Source organism: Carassius carassius, chromosome 48 (genome assembly GCF_963082965.1).
Source record: "Carassius carassius chromosome 48, fCarCar2.1, whole genome shotgun sequence".
Taxonomy (NCBI): domain Eukaryota; kingdom Metazoa; phylum Chordata; class Actinopteri; order Cypriniformes; family Cyprinidae; genus Carassius; species Carassius carassius.
The window spans coordinates 11,701,556-11,717,840 of NC_081802.1; the positions used below are offsets into that span (position 1 = coordinate 11,701,556).

Sequence of the window (16,285 nt, forward strand, 5' to 3'; positions counted from 1 at the left end):
GACAATAACTGAAATAATTTCCTTATACCAGTCTATTATCACAAAATACCAATACCACACATTTTTTATTCAAAATGTATAGCTATTATTCATACAAAAAGAATAAAAAAAACACCACACAGGCTCGATGGTTGTCTGTATTCTTTTTTTGTTAGCAGGCGCCCTCTTGTGGCTAATGTTTGTATTACAAATGCTTGTTACATTCTGCTGTTTTCCATTATTTGCATGTTCTAGGCCAGGCTCTTGCACCTGACGAGGACACAGACGGGTTAAGAAGGGTCTGGCCTGGATCAGCTTTTGCTCGTGTTCGCTTCACCTGTTTTAGTGAGGTAAAACACAACAGTTGTATTGTTCAAGCCACCCTTTATTCTTCTTTGTTAAGTTACACCTGCATAAAATGAAATAAGTATTCAGCGAAAGGCTGGGGGGATAGTTTGATGACAGCCCTGTAGTGCAAAGTCATCTTTGCCCTTTTTTTTGGTTGTTCTTGAACGTAAAGGCCCTCAATTCCATCAAACATTTCAGAAACTATAATTTAGAAGCAATAACATTGTTCTCTAATACAGTTTACAAAACAGAAATATCGTTGGTAAGGTCTTATTTTACAATACATTCAAAACGCAATTCGATAGACTAAAAAAACAAATCATAAAGCAAACCTTTACACGTGAATAAACATGATCAGTACGCAAACGAACAGCATCATTTTACAGAAAACCGAAACCTGAGGGTGAAACAAATGTTTGAACAGATCAGTGCGATCCTAACCCGAATTCTCCAAACAAAACCAAAAACAAACGCTGATCTAACATCCAATGTACAGTAAACCTCAAATGTAAAACATGTAATAAAAATCTCTTTTTCCTTGACACTTGGTGTCAAAATAGCAAAAAAAACTTTTAGCCCCAAAAGTCTTAATCGTCTCCAGCAGGGCCGTTGGTCTGGGCCTCGGGTGAGGGTTTCTCTCGGTCTCCCTCTGCTGGTGGAGCCTCAGCAGTGCTGCTCTCCTTGGCCTCCCGCTCACTGCTCTCTCCCGCCTCCTTCTGGTCAGCACCGGAAGTGCTGTTGGGCTCGGTGAGGAGCGCCGTCGTTTCGTTGATGACCTGCGCGGTGTCCTTCGCGGGGGGCGTCTTCACGGCACCGTTCTGCACCGGGAAAGCGCCCTCTAGAGCCGCGTAGAGGAACTGATACTGCTCCTGTGGGGAGTTCAGAAGTAAGCTACTTAAGGATTTTAATGAGTAATATAGCCTAGTTTGTTAATTTACATTTATGTGATATACATTTGCAAACGACACTTAATTAGGGTTAAAACGTCTTTAAAGCCACTTTTACGCACAAAAATTTCACGCAAGATTATCAAACAAACCGATTTTTCAGATGATGTAATTTGCAGTTGACAAAAACGTTGAAAAATGTGAAAATTTACAGTGTGTGCCATTGTAAAACTGCTAATCTATCCCTTACAGACTTGTTTTCATTCGTGTTGAATTCAGTATGGCATCTAACCCGACTAAGACCTATTGAACAAAGCAAGATCTTACGATTGTTTCCACTATCCCCTGTCTCATCTTGCGCAAGTTTTTGACCACTTGTAAGACGTCCACCAGCTTCTCCGTGTAGGCGCTGTCCAGGAGATTCCACAAGGCACAGAAGATTCCGGTACGGGACGAGCCGTTGCTGAAATTGAAGTTCACGGATGTTTAAAAATCCGACCATTCATCCACCCGTCTCCATCAGGGAAAGAAAACCGATGCACTTACTGGCAGTGCACCACTATGGGCACATTCCGGTTCATCTTGCTGTTGTCGTATTTGCCGTTCTCTCGGATGATCCGTACCATCTCTATCAACTCCTGAGCGTCTTCTGGAAGCTCACAGCCTTTCCATTTCACGAACTGGTACTGATCCATCTCCAGGACCTCTTTCTTCTGTTACAGGAGTCAAGATGGATTCAGAAAACATCATCTGCAGTTAATCACATCACAGATATTCATGCTGAGGAGAAGAACTGACTCTGGTTACCTTCGAGGACTGTATCTCCAGATGCCGTCTCACGTACGTTGGGAAGCTTTCGGTCTTTTTTACCTCAATTTCCATGTCTCCATACGTTTTCTTTTCATCTCCCCAATACTGGAAACAGAAGTCCTGAAAAAATGCAGATATGGCCTGAAAACCTGTCCTCAGTTAAATGCTCTCTCTCTCTCTCTCTCTCTCTCTCTATGTGTTATTGTGGGAGGTCGTACCTTGCCGTCCTCTTGGCAGTCTGTGAGCATGACCAGTGTTTTAGTTTGTTGCTGGTACAGCATGAGCAGAAACTCTTCCACGGTGTTTGGTAAAGGCCCCTGTGCTGCGATCAGACTCTTATTACACCAGTAGCCCTGTTAAAAAACAATAACAAGCATATTTGATTTAAATATTCCTATCACTTGCTTGTAAAGTTTATTTTAGGATTTTATCCCCCAATTACTTTCATGACAATTAAACAATTTCTCATTCACTCTATTAACTGTAATAATAATAAAATTCAAGAAAACAAAGTTTTGTACATCAATGTATGAGGCGTTGATGTATTCGTCTGATTCATCTTCCTCGTCTGATGTATACTCGTCCTCATCCTCGGGGTCACTGGTCTGGTTGCCCTCAATGTCCAGTCTAAATATGACTCTGTTAAAGTCGTCTGGAACAGAAATGCTCACTGGTAACTCATAATGAATAAATACATGTTTGTCTATATATTAAACACTGTATAATTCTGTAGCATGAATTTGAAACCAAGATCTGCAGATTAATATTAACCGACATGGGATAACAGCTGAGTCGCGGTTTTTCTTCTTGTTCTCCTCACTGCTTCCCGTGTTAATTGTTCTCCATTTTTTAAATTTAGGGAGTTTCTTTGTAAAGGAAGGCAAGAGGAAAACATGCTGCATTAACAGTCAGATACACACAGTACAGGAAAACTGCAGTGTCCTAATAATAAGCAATCAGCTGAAAGTCAGAGATGGAGGACAAACCTGGAACTCCAGTTCAAGCAAACTATTGTTACTGTCGTTTTTCTGCCTGAGGGTGTTGAGCACGGAGTGGAATTCAGACAGAGAGATCTCTGTATCTCCAAACTGATTGTACTCGATCAGAGCCGTGTGGATCAGTATGTACTGGGTCTGTCACGATCGACAACCACACGGTTTAATATGCATTAACAGATCTTTCTCAACACTTAAAAAAATATATATGAATCTTCTATTAAAATGTCAATTTTAAATATACATTAAAATATTATTTTTTGCATATTTAGCTCAATATTAAAGCAAAAATATATATTTAAAATTTAAAGAAAATATTTATTTTCACATACATAGGTTTCATTTACATTTATATACATGCAAATTGTAAATGTAAAAATATTACAGTTTTAAATATTACAAAATGTTTGACAATTAAATTACTATTTCATATTGACATTTTAAAAAATGATGTATGAATGTTAAATGACAATAAATCAATGAACAATTGACTTCTAATTTTTAATTAAACAAATGACTCCAAAATAAATTGTTAAATAAATTGTTAAATAGTTAACAGAATTATTTGCATTATCAATTATATTTAAAATATTTAGAAAACGATTCGAGTATAACATATAGACCAATTTGTTTTTTTTAAATAATGCTTTTAATAATGCCTACGTTAAATTTGGAGTGACGTACCAAATTTATGACCAATAAATCAGTGAATAAAATCAAATCACCTCCACTTGAACCATGAGGCAACGCTGGCGACGTAGTTTTGCTACGAATCCATAGATGTCCACTCTGCCTTCTGCCTCAAGAGATTCAATCATTGCATCAATGCCCATATATGTTCCTGTGCGGCCGACCCCTGCACTATAGAGGATTCGACAACATTCACATTCAGCTTTATCCACTCCAAACGAACCTTTACATATCAAATCTGACCCTGCTTGTGAAAACCCATCCTTAATAAAGTTGTAAAGAACACATGTGAAAATAACCTTTATATCTTTATTATCGAGTAAGGCCATGTCAAAGATTTAAATCATAGGGAAATAAATGGTTGAAATCAAACTTTGATGCTTTTTATATCATAATTAGATTTTGAGAGTTTAGCCTGGATTTGAGAGACAGGGTCACAAATGTATATGTAATAATCTCCTATAATAGTCCTGTCTTACCTGCAGTGGACCACCACCGGGCCACTGAAGAAGTTCTTGAAGGAGTTGACTCTTCTCCTGAGCTTCAGAAGCAGGCTGGGGTCTCCTGGCACACCATGGTCCGGCCAGCTGATGAACTGGATATGAGTGACCTCTCTTTCTGACGCCTTCTCTTGCTTCTGTACACACACACACACACACACACACACACACACACACACACACACACACACACACACACACACACACACACACACACACTGAGTTAAACCCGTCTGAATGAAGCACATAAGAAAGAGCAGGCTGCACACACGTACATTGGTCAGGATCAGACGGCGAATAATGTAATCAGGGCAGTGTTCCTCAGATCGGAGTTGCACTACGAATTCATCAAAGATCTCAGCCTCTCTGTCCGGAGATGGCCAGTACTGAGCGCATTTGATCTGAGAGGACAAACAGCAGCACTCAGTGGAAATAAGTCACAACGAGGAAAGAAAATCAATCATAAAATTAAATTAAGTTTAAAGCTTAATTAAACAAAAAAATTCCCCCCAAAAGCTGAATGAATAAATAAATAAACACTATAAATATATAACATACTAGTATATAAATAATTGTAGAAGAGCACTGGACCAAGCAGAACCTCTTACCTTGTTTCCTTCCTCACAACGAGTGACCATGACAATAATGGATGACTTTTGCTCCCAAACCATCCGCCAGAAATCAACCACCGTCTCATCCTTGGGTCCTGGAAAACATGTCCAACAATAAAACTGAAATCTTCAAAACTCAGTTCATTGCCACTTTGAATAATCTTAATTGTTGGTGTAAACAATTCTTGTCAGGCAACAGTCATATAGAATGTGGGGTCAAAGAATGTGCCCTCATTGGCTGCTTTAAATGTGTCTTAGCCAATCACAGTTTAGAATCATAACCATGCAGAGGATTTTTACCTTGGGCTGCAATGTATTTCTTTGCCTCTCGATATCCCTGTATGGGTAAAAGAGTACATGTTTAAAAATATATATATAAAAATAAAATTATATAATATAATTAGATGAATTAATTGAATTCAATTAATTTGAATAAAATTACATTAAAATAACAAAACAAACATGATAGATAGAGTATATATGACCAGAACCTCGATAAAGCTGGCATTGATGTAGTTGTCTTCACCTCCGGTTGAGAGAGTTACCCGATTATAATCATCTGCGAATTCATGCACATAACAATCAATGCTTGATATGTGAAAACTACACAAGGAATTGTGGGTAAACTGATTTCTGTATAAACTGGAGTGATATTTACAGGGCAGAATGTCAACGTAGCGGTTCTTGTACTGGTTGTCCTGTTTCTTCGCTTCTTTAATGGTGTAATTGGAGAAAATCCGGGGAATGCTCTGAGGAGAAGCAGAATCTGAATGTATTTCTCATTATATTAAAACAGTAAATGTTGTTTGGTATAGACAAGAGAATCACCTGAAACTCATCCATAAACAGACGGCCCTCATCAGCGATCTTGTTCTTGTACGCCTCCACTAAACCGGCAGCAGGGATGGGCTCAACTCTGCGCAGGGGTGCAGCTGGAGGACAGAAAACAACAAATAATTCTTCTGAAATCAGTTTACCTTCAAAATACACTGAACTGCCTGATAGGAGCGAATAACATACGTGTAAGGAGAATCTGTTCATCTTCAGCATTCCTGTGGTGAGAAAGCCCATCAGACACATAGATGAATATTTAATAAATGTATTGTGATAACAGAGGTCAGAGGGCAGCTGGGAGAAACTGTGACACTCACCGCTTTCTTTTGAGAAGGTACAATTTGAACAGCACCAAGAACAGAGCAATTGATGTCACAATAATCAGGAAAACCAGGAATCCAATGACAGCCTTGTCGTTGTCTGAGCAAGGAACATATTAGCAGATTACATTAGACTGAATAAAAGGTTTACAGTATTTTGAATATTTGCTAAATCTAATGGACATTTAAAAGTGCAATTAGTACATTTTTTTTCCTCATTAAAAAAGTTTTAACTAAACAATTTTGCTTCAAAGCATGTTACAATTTTGAGATCACGTGGCCAAGCTGAATATTGCTCACATATCTCCATGTCATTGCAGGTTCGCTTATAAAAGTAATAATAAGTTCAAGATGTCTGCTGATTTTGGCATTATCAATTACTGAGTGCACCTGTAAGGTCTTTGTTTGGGGTGTACACTCATGGTCTTTGGGGATTCTGGAGAACCCAGGCAACGAAATGTAATCTTGTAACAAAATAATGTATATTCTTTAAACAAATGTAATTTTATTCTGTTTATTAATGTTTTTACTCAACATTTGTGTGGTTTTTGGAGTATTTATGATTGTTTTTTAATTGATATATATATATATATATATATATATATATATATTTGTTTTTACATATTTTTGCACACACACACACACACACACATAGAGGAGGGGGGGGGGGGGGGGGGGGGGTTAGGGTTTATCATTTATTTAGGACCAATGTCATGTATTGGTACTCAGTATGTAATATAACAGTTTATTTCTGTTCATTTTTGTTCTCTTGCAGTTAATAACTGAAGTGTAGATTAAATTTGTATAATTATATGAAAAACAGATGATTGAAATAAATGATAAACTCTAAAGACACCAAATATTTTTTTTGTTGCATCTTGTTCAGGTTTGATTCTAATCATAATGTAACACTATTGAAAAACAGATTTTATTTTTCAGTAAAAATAAAATGCAAAACTTTGACAAAATACAATAAGAAAAAATTGTTCTTACAGTTAGTAGTAAAGGTTTTATGTACGACAGTCACATTTCTTTGTTTATTTGTGGCATTAACCTGAAAGGAAAAATTGTGTACGTGAAAAAACTAAAGAAAACATTGCAATCATATACATCATATGCATTTTGTAACACATGACTCTTTAGCAAGATATTAAGTCAGATATAAATACCTCAATATCATAGGTGGTAAGGTAGTGAAGATCTGAGAATGAAAACAGGCAAGAATCTGTTTTTTCAGCATACTTTATAGGATGTCCATTGTATTTGATTACGGCTCCAAAAACGTCAGGGTCTCCATTCCAGTCATTTATGATATCATAGCATTTTATTTGAACAGAATTGTGAGAAGTCTTTTGTACTGTAATTGGTTTTAATATGGGATCTGTTAAAAAGACCGAGAAAAAAATAATTTTATACATTTAGACATAAAATCTTAGACAAAAGATTTAGACATTTAAATACCTTTAGCATTTACATTTTTAAAATGTTACAAATTCAGCAATAAAATGATTATTAGCTGTAAATACTAAACTGTTAACAGTATACAGTACATTATAGATTTCTTGAAAAAGGAGAAAAAATATTCCCAAGGGATAATGACAAAATATCTCTTCATTTTAAAGAAACTGCCACAAATGAAAACTATCAATGAGAAGAATTTTCTTTTGTAGACATGGAACAGTTAAAAGTCTTATTTTTCTGGCTAAATGCAGATTAAATAATGCACACACAATTGCACAAACAAACACACACACACACACACACACACACACACTGGTGTCCATGTTTTATGAGGACATTCAATAGGTGTGATGGTTTTTCTACTGTACACACTGTATTTTCATATCCCCTTGCAATAACCCTACACCTAAACTTACCCCTCACATAAACATTCTGCATTTTTACATAAAAAAAAAATAATTGCATGATTTATAAACTTGATCTTCATGGGGACCAAAAATGTACCCACAAGATCAAAAATTACTGTGGGGACTTTTGGTCCCCATAACAATACTAGGACCACACACACAAACAAAGATATTAAAACACTTACTGGCAGACGATGTTTTTACAGTTTTGGAGAAAATGGTGTACTGATGATCTTCATGATTTGCAGTAATTACACATGTATAGATGGTAAATGGGTGTAAAAATCCAATAGTGCAACGAGTGCTGTCCCCCTTTTCAGATTCACAAGTCCCTGGTGAAAAGAAAAAACATACCTGAATATGAAATATCTACTACCCCTACTAACATCTTAAAAGTCTACAGAGTCTTTGGCATTTATAAATAAAATATGAAAATGTGAACAACTGATACCTTGTGTTGATCTTTCATCTTTAGGTTTGCAAGTGACTAAATAATGGTTCCAAATAATATTTGAGCAGTTATCATCTTCAGGTGCATTCCAGGATATATTAATGGAGCGGTCCAATATACTCGTAAAATTGGCATTCTTTCCCAAATCTGTAAGAGAGGGGATAAAAAAAGAAAATCACAAACATTGCAAAACAAAGCTTTACAATTCATAGACACTCAAAACGCACAAACACAGTGGCCTTATGTGAGTAATTGTATTGCTCAGTCTCACTCAATACAGAATGTCTAAATGTTATTTTGCTTAATACAAATTATCAATAGACAGCCAACTTTTATTAAAAGTCCAACAATATTTTACTTATACAAGGCAATGTACAGACATTCATATATATTTTATGGTCTAAGTGTCTAAATAGGGCCACTGTATTGTAAACGGAAAGTATAATGTATAAAACTATGGTGAATCATGACATTATTGATAAATATTCCCAGATGTGAGAAAGAACGGGAAGAACTTGGTCCTGACTTTTTAATTAGCAACTCACCACATGTTATTTCAATGGAGAGAGGATCACTCTTAATAGGTTGCTTCTCATAAGGGTATTCCCCAGTGCAGCTGTAAATTTTTTGGGGTAATAATGACACACTGTCATTTAAATAATAATAAGTTTTTTCCAATTCTGTCAAAGAAAGAAGACAAAACTCATTCAACATCTGTTTAATCAATGTATTTTTGATTATAATAAAAACATTTAATTTAAAATAAAAATAAATTTACAGTGCCATTGAAACATTTGCATTACTTACTGTCACGGATGCAACTGACTTTAAGCGTAGAGTTACATTTTTCTGGTTTATTAGTCCATTCAAACTTGGAGGGAATAGTTGCATTGAACCGTATTTTAGGTTTGACTGAAACAGAAACATTCATTTGCTAAAAATACAGGCCAGTCTTCTCAGATCAAAGCATACATACACAATTCCAACAAACGCCAGGACACCATAACTGACTTCACTCCAGGAAAAACTACAATGAATTTGAATTAAGGTAGCAGAGGTTGCAGAATTAAAATTCCAGTAACATCAAAACAGCATAACATTCATATATAACTGCTCTGTTTATATATGTATATAAATGTACAATTAATACAATTAAAATCCTGTGTGTTGTGACCAAAAATTGCCAATTTAACAGCATGATTGAGTGTGTGATTGTGGTAAATAATTAAACATTATTCAACAGACATTTGTGTTTAAATAGTAGTAAACATTCAGCATGTTTTCCCATTGAAAACTAAATTGAATAACAATACATCTGTTTAGTTTATTAAACACCAACCTGGGGGCAATTCAACATTCATTGTGTAGGTACACTGCTCCAGTTTAATGCTGTGTTTGGATGCGCAAGAGTTGTGCTCAGTTATTTTAACACATTCAGTCAGATTCCATTTAATACCAGTGAAGTGTCCTTCCAAACACACTTTATTCTCTGCCACACTCTTCACAACAGTTTTTGGAACCGTTTCTCCATTTTCTGTACAAAAATTAAGAGACATAACATAATATCTATTCAGAAACATAATACAAATAGACAGTTCAATAGTCTGACATAAATGAATTGTTATCACAAGAAATAATATAAGTCCCCAAACAGTATTTGGACACTTAGAAATGCCTTTTAAAAATTAATATCATTGCACTATGTAACAAAATATCAAACTGTTAAGTGTAAACAAACTGGACATTTTTGAGTGTGACTAAATACTATTTGATGTCACTGTAAAGTATGTCCCATCTGAGTCTAGTTTAATATGTTCTAATTCATGCAATAGTATTCTGCCTGGGTAAAACTTACCACTAGAAATAAAAGACTTGCTTCCATTGGATTTGCAGTCATCTACACTGACGTTGTACACAGTGCATGGTTTTAACCCATCAAACAGTATATCAAAGGGAGTTTGGTTCAATATTTGTATGACACGGATCTCATTCTGCTTCTCCTTTATCCTGATTGTGTATGTTTGGTTCTCAGAGTATTTGATATGGATTGTTGTTTTGTTCACACTCTTCATAAGGCTATATCGACCTGTGTGAAAGTGCATATGAACATACACAAATTCATAAAAACAAAACTATTTCATGAACAAAACAACTAAAGCTGACTTCATGTAACAGGCCCAATAAACATACTCACATGAGATTTTTTTGGAACCTGAGAAAAGAACATGTAAAAATGTTAATAGCCATAAATCAAGCATTTTTCATCCCAATAAACTTGAATCATTAGTTCAGAAAGCACAAACAGTGTGTGTTACCAGTGATGTTGGTGAATGTGTGTAAGCTTGGGCTGGGGTGCGTGGAGGTGAGAAGTGTGATGGTGGTGTTTGGAGGTGAGGTGGTGTCTTTCCTTTCACCTGGTTGAGTTGCGACTTGACAATTGAGGAGTTAAACATGACTGACCAGAATACAGATTTACTGCAAAGCTCAACTGATGAATCAATAACGCATTTCAAGCACAATGTACTTACTGTGTTCAAATATTATTGTAAAACACTTTTGCTGCTACTGAGGTGGGATATGTGTAAGTTTAGGGAAAGGTTTGGTGGTATGGGTAGGTTTAAGGGTGTGTTAATGTGTAAGGGATAGGTCAACAAAGTAACTATAAATGTAATTACAGAAATTAATTAGAGATGCATTTAAATACAGGTATTTTAAAAAATATGATTACAATGTAAAAACGTGTATGTACACAATAAGTGCACTGCATCAAATGATTAACTAAAATGTAAGTACATCGACGTTAAGGCCTGCTAATATAAAATGTGACCGCAAATCATTACCTCGACCTGGTGATAGTGCAGTATATTATATTGAGCATCACTTTATATACTTTACAAACATATTAAATATTGGACTAATATTAGCATTAGCCATGGTAAATTACACAATTACAAATTTACACTAAAATAGCATAAAGTGAGGGTGCTTGACCTTTGATGTCAACAATAACTTTATGGGATGTAGAAGTACATTTCTACAAAATTGCCACATTTTTAAACAAGACTGTAAAAAGGTTTAGTCCAGGACGGGATATACGTTTATTTGAAGACTACTGGCACACCTGCTACATTCACCTACGAGTAACCTGAGAGCATCATTACCTGATGTAGCTGCTGACTGTGTGGTTGAAATGTTTTGTGGTGCAGTGACTGGAAGAGAGGTGTCTGTTTTTGTAGCATTTCCTAAGACAGATGTCAACTTAGATATAATGACAAATATGTAAAACTGTTTGCTTGGGTCTCTCACATGCTTAAAATAAAATAAAATGACATCAGATGAAATAAATAGCTCAGTGATGTTGTGCTCGTAGCACTGCATGATGGGATGCTGGAGGTCAGAGTGTGAGAGATTGTGTGTGAGAGTATAATAATGCAGGAGTGTGTTTGATTTTTACCTCCAGAGGTATCTGCAGATGTGTTTGGTGAAGTGGTGGGAGTGGAGAGATTTGTTTGAGGGTCTGTAATGATGGATAGACAGCATGAAGAAATATGTAAACATATCAAGTTTTCATTGATATATATTTACTGAAACATATGTTCAAATCAGGAACAGCAGAACACAAATAGAGTGACACTTACCACCCGCACTTTTTTTATAAGAATTTGCTGTTTTAACTATGCATTATTATGTGGCTATATTAATGGTTATTGGCATTTAGCACTGTTTTTCTGCTGTCAGAGCAGACATGTGGTTCAAAGGGTGATGACTAAAAACTGCTGAAACATGTTAAATATTGTAACAGCTATCTCAACAAATACTCTGAAGTAATAGCAGAAGTAATGATGCTATGATTAATGATGTAAACTAAACGAGCCAATGCACATTGCCATGCAATTATTGCATCCAGCTGCCATTGATAACAGCGTGAGTATAAGAAGACATCAGGTGCAATGCATACCAGGTTTTGGCTGAGGACCCAAGCCGGAGACCCGGCAGCTCAGCGGCGGTACAGCAATCGTGGCGACGGGACGTGGCGTCCCCGTTCGCTCCTTCAGGGAATGAGGGTTACCATACGTAACCGAGACGTTCCCTTTCAGTCGGTCACTCTCGACGTCACGTTGGTGACCGACAAAAATGGGATCCCTACCAAAATGCCATGGGTGCTGTCCCTTTCAGTGCCCTGTGTGAGCCGCCTGCACCCCTATTAGGTGTAGACCGGGGCTCGGAACAAGTAGTTCCACTCAACATAGTCAAAGCACTATCTAACTGGGTGAGATTGGATAACACTGGGAAAACATACCTGTTCAGCTTGGAACAGGGACGTTGTGGAAGATACATCCTTCCCGAAGGAGGTCTCGGGAGCAAATACTGTTAAAAACCCCGGGTATAGAGGGGGGCCGGGAAGGATTTAAACTCCTGGCCACTCTAAGGAACCTGATGATGAGGTAATGCTTACCCAAAGACTTCCCATTCATGGTGTCATGGTATGCAGCTATAGCAGCAACCTGGACTTTGAGGGTTGAGGGAGACAGCCTTCGCTCCAGCCCTTGCTGCAGAAAGGAAAGCACGACCGCAATCTGGCATCTTTGGGGGTCTTCTCGCCGAGAAGAACACCACTCAATGAACAGGCTCCACTTCAAGGTGTAAGCATGTCTCGTAGATGGTGCTCTTGCAGAAGTGATGGTGTTCACTACCTCCTGAGGTAGGTCACCTAGAATCTCTGCGTCCCGTCCAGGGACCAGACATGGAGTTTCTAAAAGTCTAGATGCGGGTGCCAAATGGTGTAAAACACCAGTCAGTAGATCCTTCCTCAGAGGAATTGGACAAGGAGGGGCTGTTGCGAGGAGCACTAGTTCAGGGAACCAGGTCCGAGTGGGCCAATACGGCGCCACTAGCAAGACTTGCTCCTCGTCCTCCCTGACTTTGCACAGTGTCTGTGCGAGAAGGCTCACTGGGGGAAACGCATACTTGCATAGGCCCCGTGGCCAGCTGTGTGCCAGTGCGTCCGTGATGAGAGTTCCCTCGGTCAGGGAGTAGAACAACTTGGCCAGAGATGGTGCTCCTGGACCACTAATGTGGACATCGCACGACCCAGCGAACTCGCGGTGACCTTCGTCGTTCAAAGCGCAAGGTCAGTGGTGGTTCGGAGTTCTTCCAGAACTGCTGGATCGTGACCACCCTCGTGCAGGTCCTTCAGTGCCTGAGCCTGGTGCAACTGCAATAACGGCATGGCATGTAAGGTGGAAGCAGCTTCCCCGTAAACTGCAAAGGCATAGCCGGTTAGACCTGATGAATGCCTACAGGCCGGGTAGGCAGTACTGTCTCTCCATGCCAGGAGGCGGACTAAGGACACAATTGCATCGCTACCGCGCGCTCCACCAGCGGAGTTGCCAAATACCCCTTCGCTGCACTGCCAATGAGAGTGGTGAGGGAGGAGGAACTCATCGGCCGGTTTTTGGCAGTAAAAGTTGCCTTCCACGACTTGGTGAGCTCATCATGCACTTCCGCCACTAGGGCGGGGCACTGAGAACCAGCGCGGGCTGCCCCAAGAAACCAATTATCCAGCCTGGATGGCTCGGGACACGGTGGAGGATTCCACTTGAGCCCTACCATCTCGGCAGCCCGGGAAAGCATAGCTGCCATCTCTGGATCTGACTCTGGCTTTGCCACCGCTCCGGAGGGCAGCAGCGCGGCCGAATCGTCACCGGACAGCTCGCCCTCTGATGCTGAGATCAACATCTGGTCAGGGGGAGGCCAACTGGATACCGCTGGTACACTCTTTAAAGAGGGCCCAGCGCATTCCGTGGGTTGCTCCACTGGATCGGAGGTGCAAGAGGAGTGATGGTCCCCAGAGGGTTGGTTCTCTGCGAGGTTTGCCACCACTGTAATCCTCAAACCACCCGCGCTACTGCCGTAAGTGGTTCTCGTCTGTCGAGCACCAGAATGAGCCTGAGATCGTGGCAGCAGCAATACTTATACTTACACTGTGATCAGCAGCATCTGGATGCAATAATTGCATACCAATGTGCATTGGCTCGTTTAGTTTACACTCTAAGTAGATTGGTCTATCGTAGCGATATCCCATTTTCGTTGGTCACCGACATGGCGTCGAGAGTGACCAACTAAAAGGGAACTAATATGTTTTATAGCTTAAGATGACCTACAGTACATCTATTTACCTACAAGCTACTAAAAACCTGTGCTGTTGATAGAATGTTCTAACTCTTCATCTACAAACTAAAATAAAATAAAGAAAGAAAAACAATTAAGAAAACTATCACAAAAAGACCAAAGAAAAAGGGTTACAACAGAACAACAGACATTATTAAAATCACATTTCATACAAAATAGTAACATAAATAAATTGTTATTTTAGCACAGGATCTAGGTTTTTTTAAGATGCTTAGAAAGAAGAAAATTCCATATTGGTAAATAAAAACATGTTAAACACACTGTTACCTGCAGTGGTGCTGGTGATTTGTTGTTGTGAGGAGGTGCGTGTGGGTGAGATTGATGTGCAGTTTGGGTTTTTACATTCAGAACTGTTTCCTAAAAGATAATGGTTATTTGATCAAATGAAATGTTTGCAGTATCTGGTCCCACTTTATATTTGAAAAAAAAAACAATAATTATTAGGTTCAATGTACTTATTGTGCTTATATTGTATTGCAAAACACTTTTGCTGTTGTTGAGGTGGGATATGGATCAGCTTAGGAACAAGTTTCACTGTAATTTTAAGGTAATTACAGAAATGTATTAATGTAATTATATGCATATACCTTTAAATATAAGTAAACCATGTACTGTATGTAAACAATAAGTGCACTGCATCAAATGATTAACTAAAATGTAAGTACATCGACGTTAAGGCCTGCTAATATAAAGTGTGACCGCAAATCATTACCTCGACCTGGTGATAGTGCAGTATATTATATTGAGCATCACTTTATATACTTTACAAACATATTAAATATTGGACTAATATTAGCATTAGCCATGGTAAATTACACAATTACAAATTTACACTAAAATAGCATAAAGTGAGGGTGCTTGACCTTTGATGTCAACAATAACTTTATGGGATGTAGAAGTACATTTCTACAAAATTGCCACATTTTTAAACAAGACTGTAAAAAGGTTTAGTCCAGGACGGGATATACGTTTATTTGAAGACTACTGGCACACCTGCTACATTCACCTACGAGTAACCTGAGAGCATCATTACCTGATGTAGCTGCTGACTGTGTGGTTGAAATGTTTTGTGGTGCAGTGACTGGAAGAGAGGCGTCTGTTTTTGTAGCATTTCCTAAGACAGATGTCAACTTAGATATAATGACAAATATGTAAAACTGTTTGCTTGGGTCTCTCACATGCTTAAAATAAAATAAAATGACATCAGATGAAATAAATAGCTCAGTGATGTTGTGCTCGTAGCACTGAATGATGGGATGCTGGAGGTCAGAGTGTGAGAGAGTAATAATGCAGGAGTGTGTGTTTGATGTCAGCTTTACCTTTGGTGGTGGTTTTTGCAGGTGTATTTGATGCATTGGTGGAAGGTAAGGGCTTTGAATGAGTGACTGTAACGATGGATGGACACCATGAAACAATATCTAAGCATATCAAGTTACTAATAATTAATAGTAAGAATTTAACAATAAACATTTAAATATTTTATGAGCATTACCATTAGCAATGTTTAATTACAGATGAATTTGCACCAAAATACCATAAGGTTTGATTGTATGCACTATGTTTTAGGTTAACTATAAATTAAATATGGTTTGATATTTGTGAGATTTTTTTTTTTCATATTTAAATATAGGTCTAAACATTTTTTTTCTGATCGATATGTTCAAATCAGGAACAGCATAACACAAATAGAGTGACACTTACCAGCACCATTATTTCCTGCATCTGTGGAAAGTGTGAGATAAATCCATATTAATTACCTTCATCAGAATTACATTATATAACTGAACCTTTAATCAGCAG

At 38.0% G+C, this 16,285-nt stretch overlaps 1 protein-coding gene and 1 long non-coding RNA gene across 2 annotated transcripts; both read right to left on the reverse strand.

Annotated features, from left to right (window-relative positions):
* Nucleotides 1-343: 343 nt before the first annotated feature.
* ptprc (protein tyrosine phosphatase receptor type C) lies at nucleotides 344-10,384 on the reverse strand. Its single transcript, XM_059543398.1, has 26 exons — nucleotides 10,149-10,384; nucleotides 9,633-9,827; nucleotides 9,101-9,205; nucleotides 8,839-8,973; nucleotides 8,294-8,440; nucleotides 8,028-8,174; nucleotides 7,144-7,355; nucleotides 6,968-7,028; nucleotides 5,972-6,074; nucleotides 5,841-5,872; nucleotides 5,649-5,752; nucleotides 5,479-5,569; nucleotides 5,312-5,379; nucleotides 5,121-5,157; nucleotides 4,818-4,915; nucleotides 4,485-4,610; nucleotides 4,189-4,346; nucleotides 3,745-3,880; nucleotides 3,011-3,157; nucleotides 2,800-2,890; nucleotides 2,546-2,676; nucleotides 2,243-2,377; nucleotides 2,022-2,144; nucleotides 1,761-1,927; nucleotides 1,542-1,677; nucleotides 344-1,196 (listed from the first exon to the last, which is right to left on the reverse strand). The coding sequence occupies exons 1-26, from the start codon at nucleotides 10,363-10,365 to the stop codon at nucleotides 915-917; spliced, it is 3,384 nt and encodes a 1,127-aa protein (XP_059399381.1). The 5' UTR covers nucleotides 10,366-10,384; the 3' UTR covers nucleotides 344-914.
* A 627-nt stretch (nucleotides 10,385-11,011) lies between these two features.
* Nucleotides 11,012-15,760, reverse strand: LOC132131601 (uncharacterized). Its single transcript, XR_009428900.1, has 3 exons — nucleotides 15,445-15,760; nucleotides 14,753-15,019; nucleotides 11,012-11,810 (listed from the first exon to the last, which is right to left on the reverse strand). It is a non-coding gene; the product is annotated as an uncharacterized LOC132131601 (long non-coding RNA).
* Between the last annotated feature and the right edge of the window lie 525 nt (nucleotides 15,761-16,285).

Excerpts from the sequence above, each read along its gene's own strand:
- ptprc (XM_059543398.1), bottom strand. The coding sequence starts at position 10,365 with ATGAAGAGTGTGAACAAAACAACAATCCATATCAAATACTCTGAGAAC. Across the intron at positions 5,380-5,478 it reads CTACGTTGACATTCTGCCCT|ATGATTATAATCGGGTAACT; the intron begins GTAAATATCACT and ends ATGAATTCGCAG. Across the intron at positions 4,611-4,817 it reads GTTGTGAGGAAGGAAACAAG|ATCAAATGCGCTCAGTACTG; the intron begins GTAAGAGGTTCT and ends TTGTCCTCTCAG.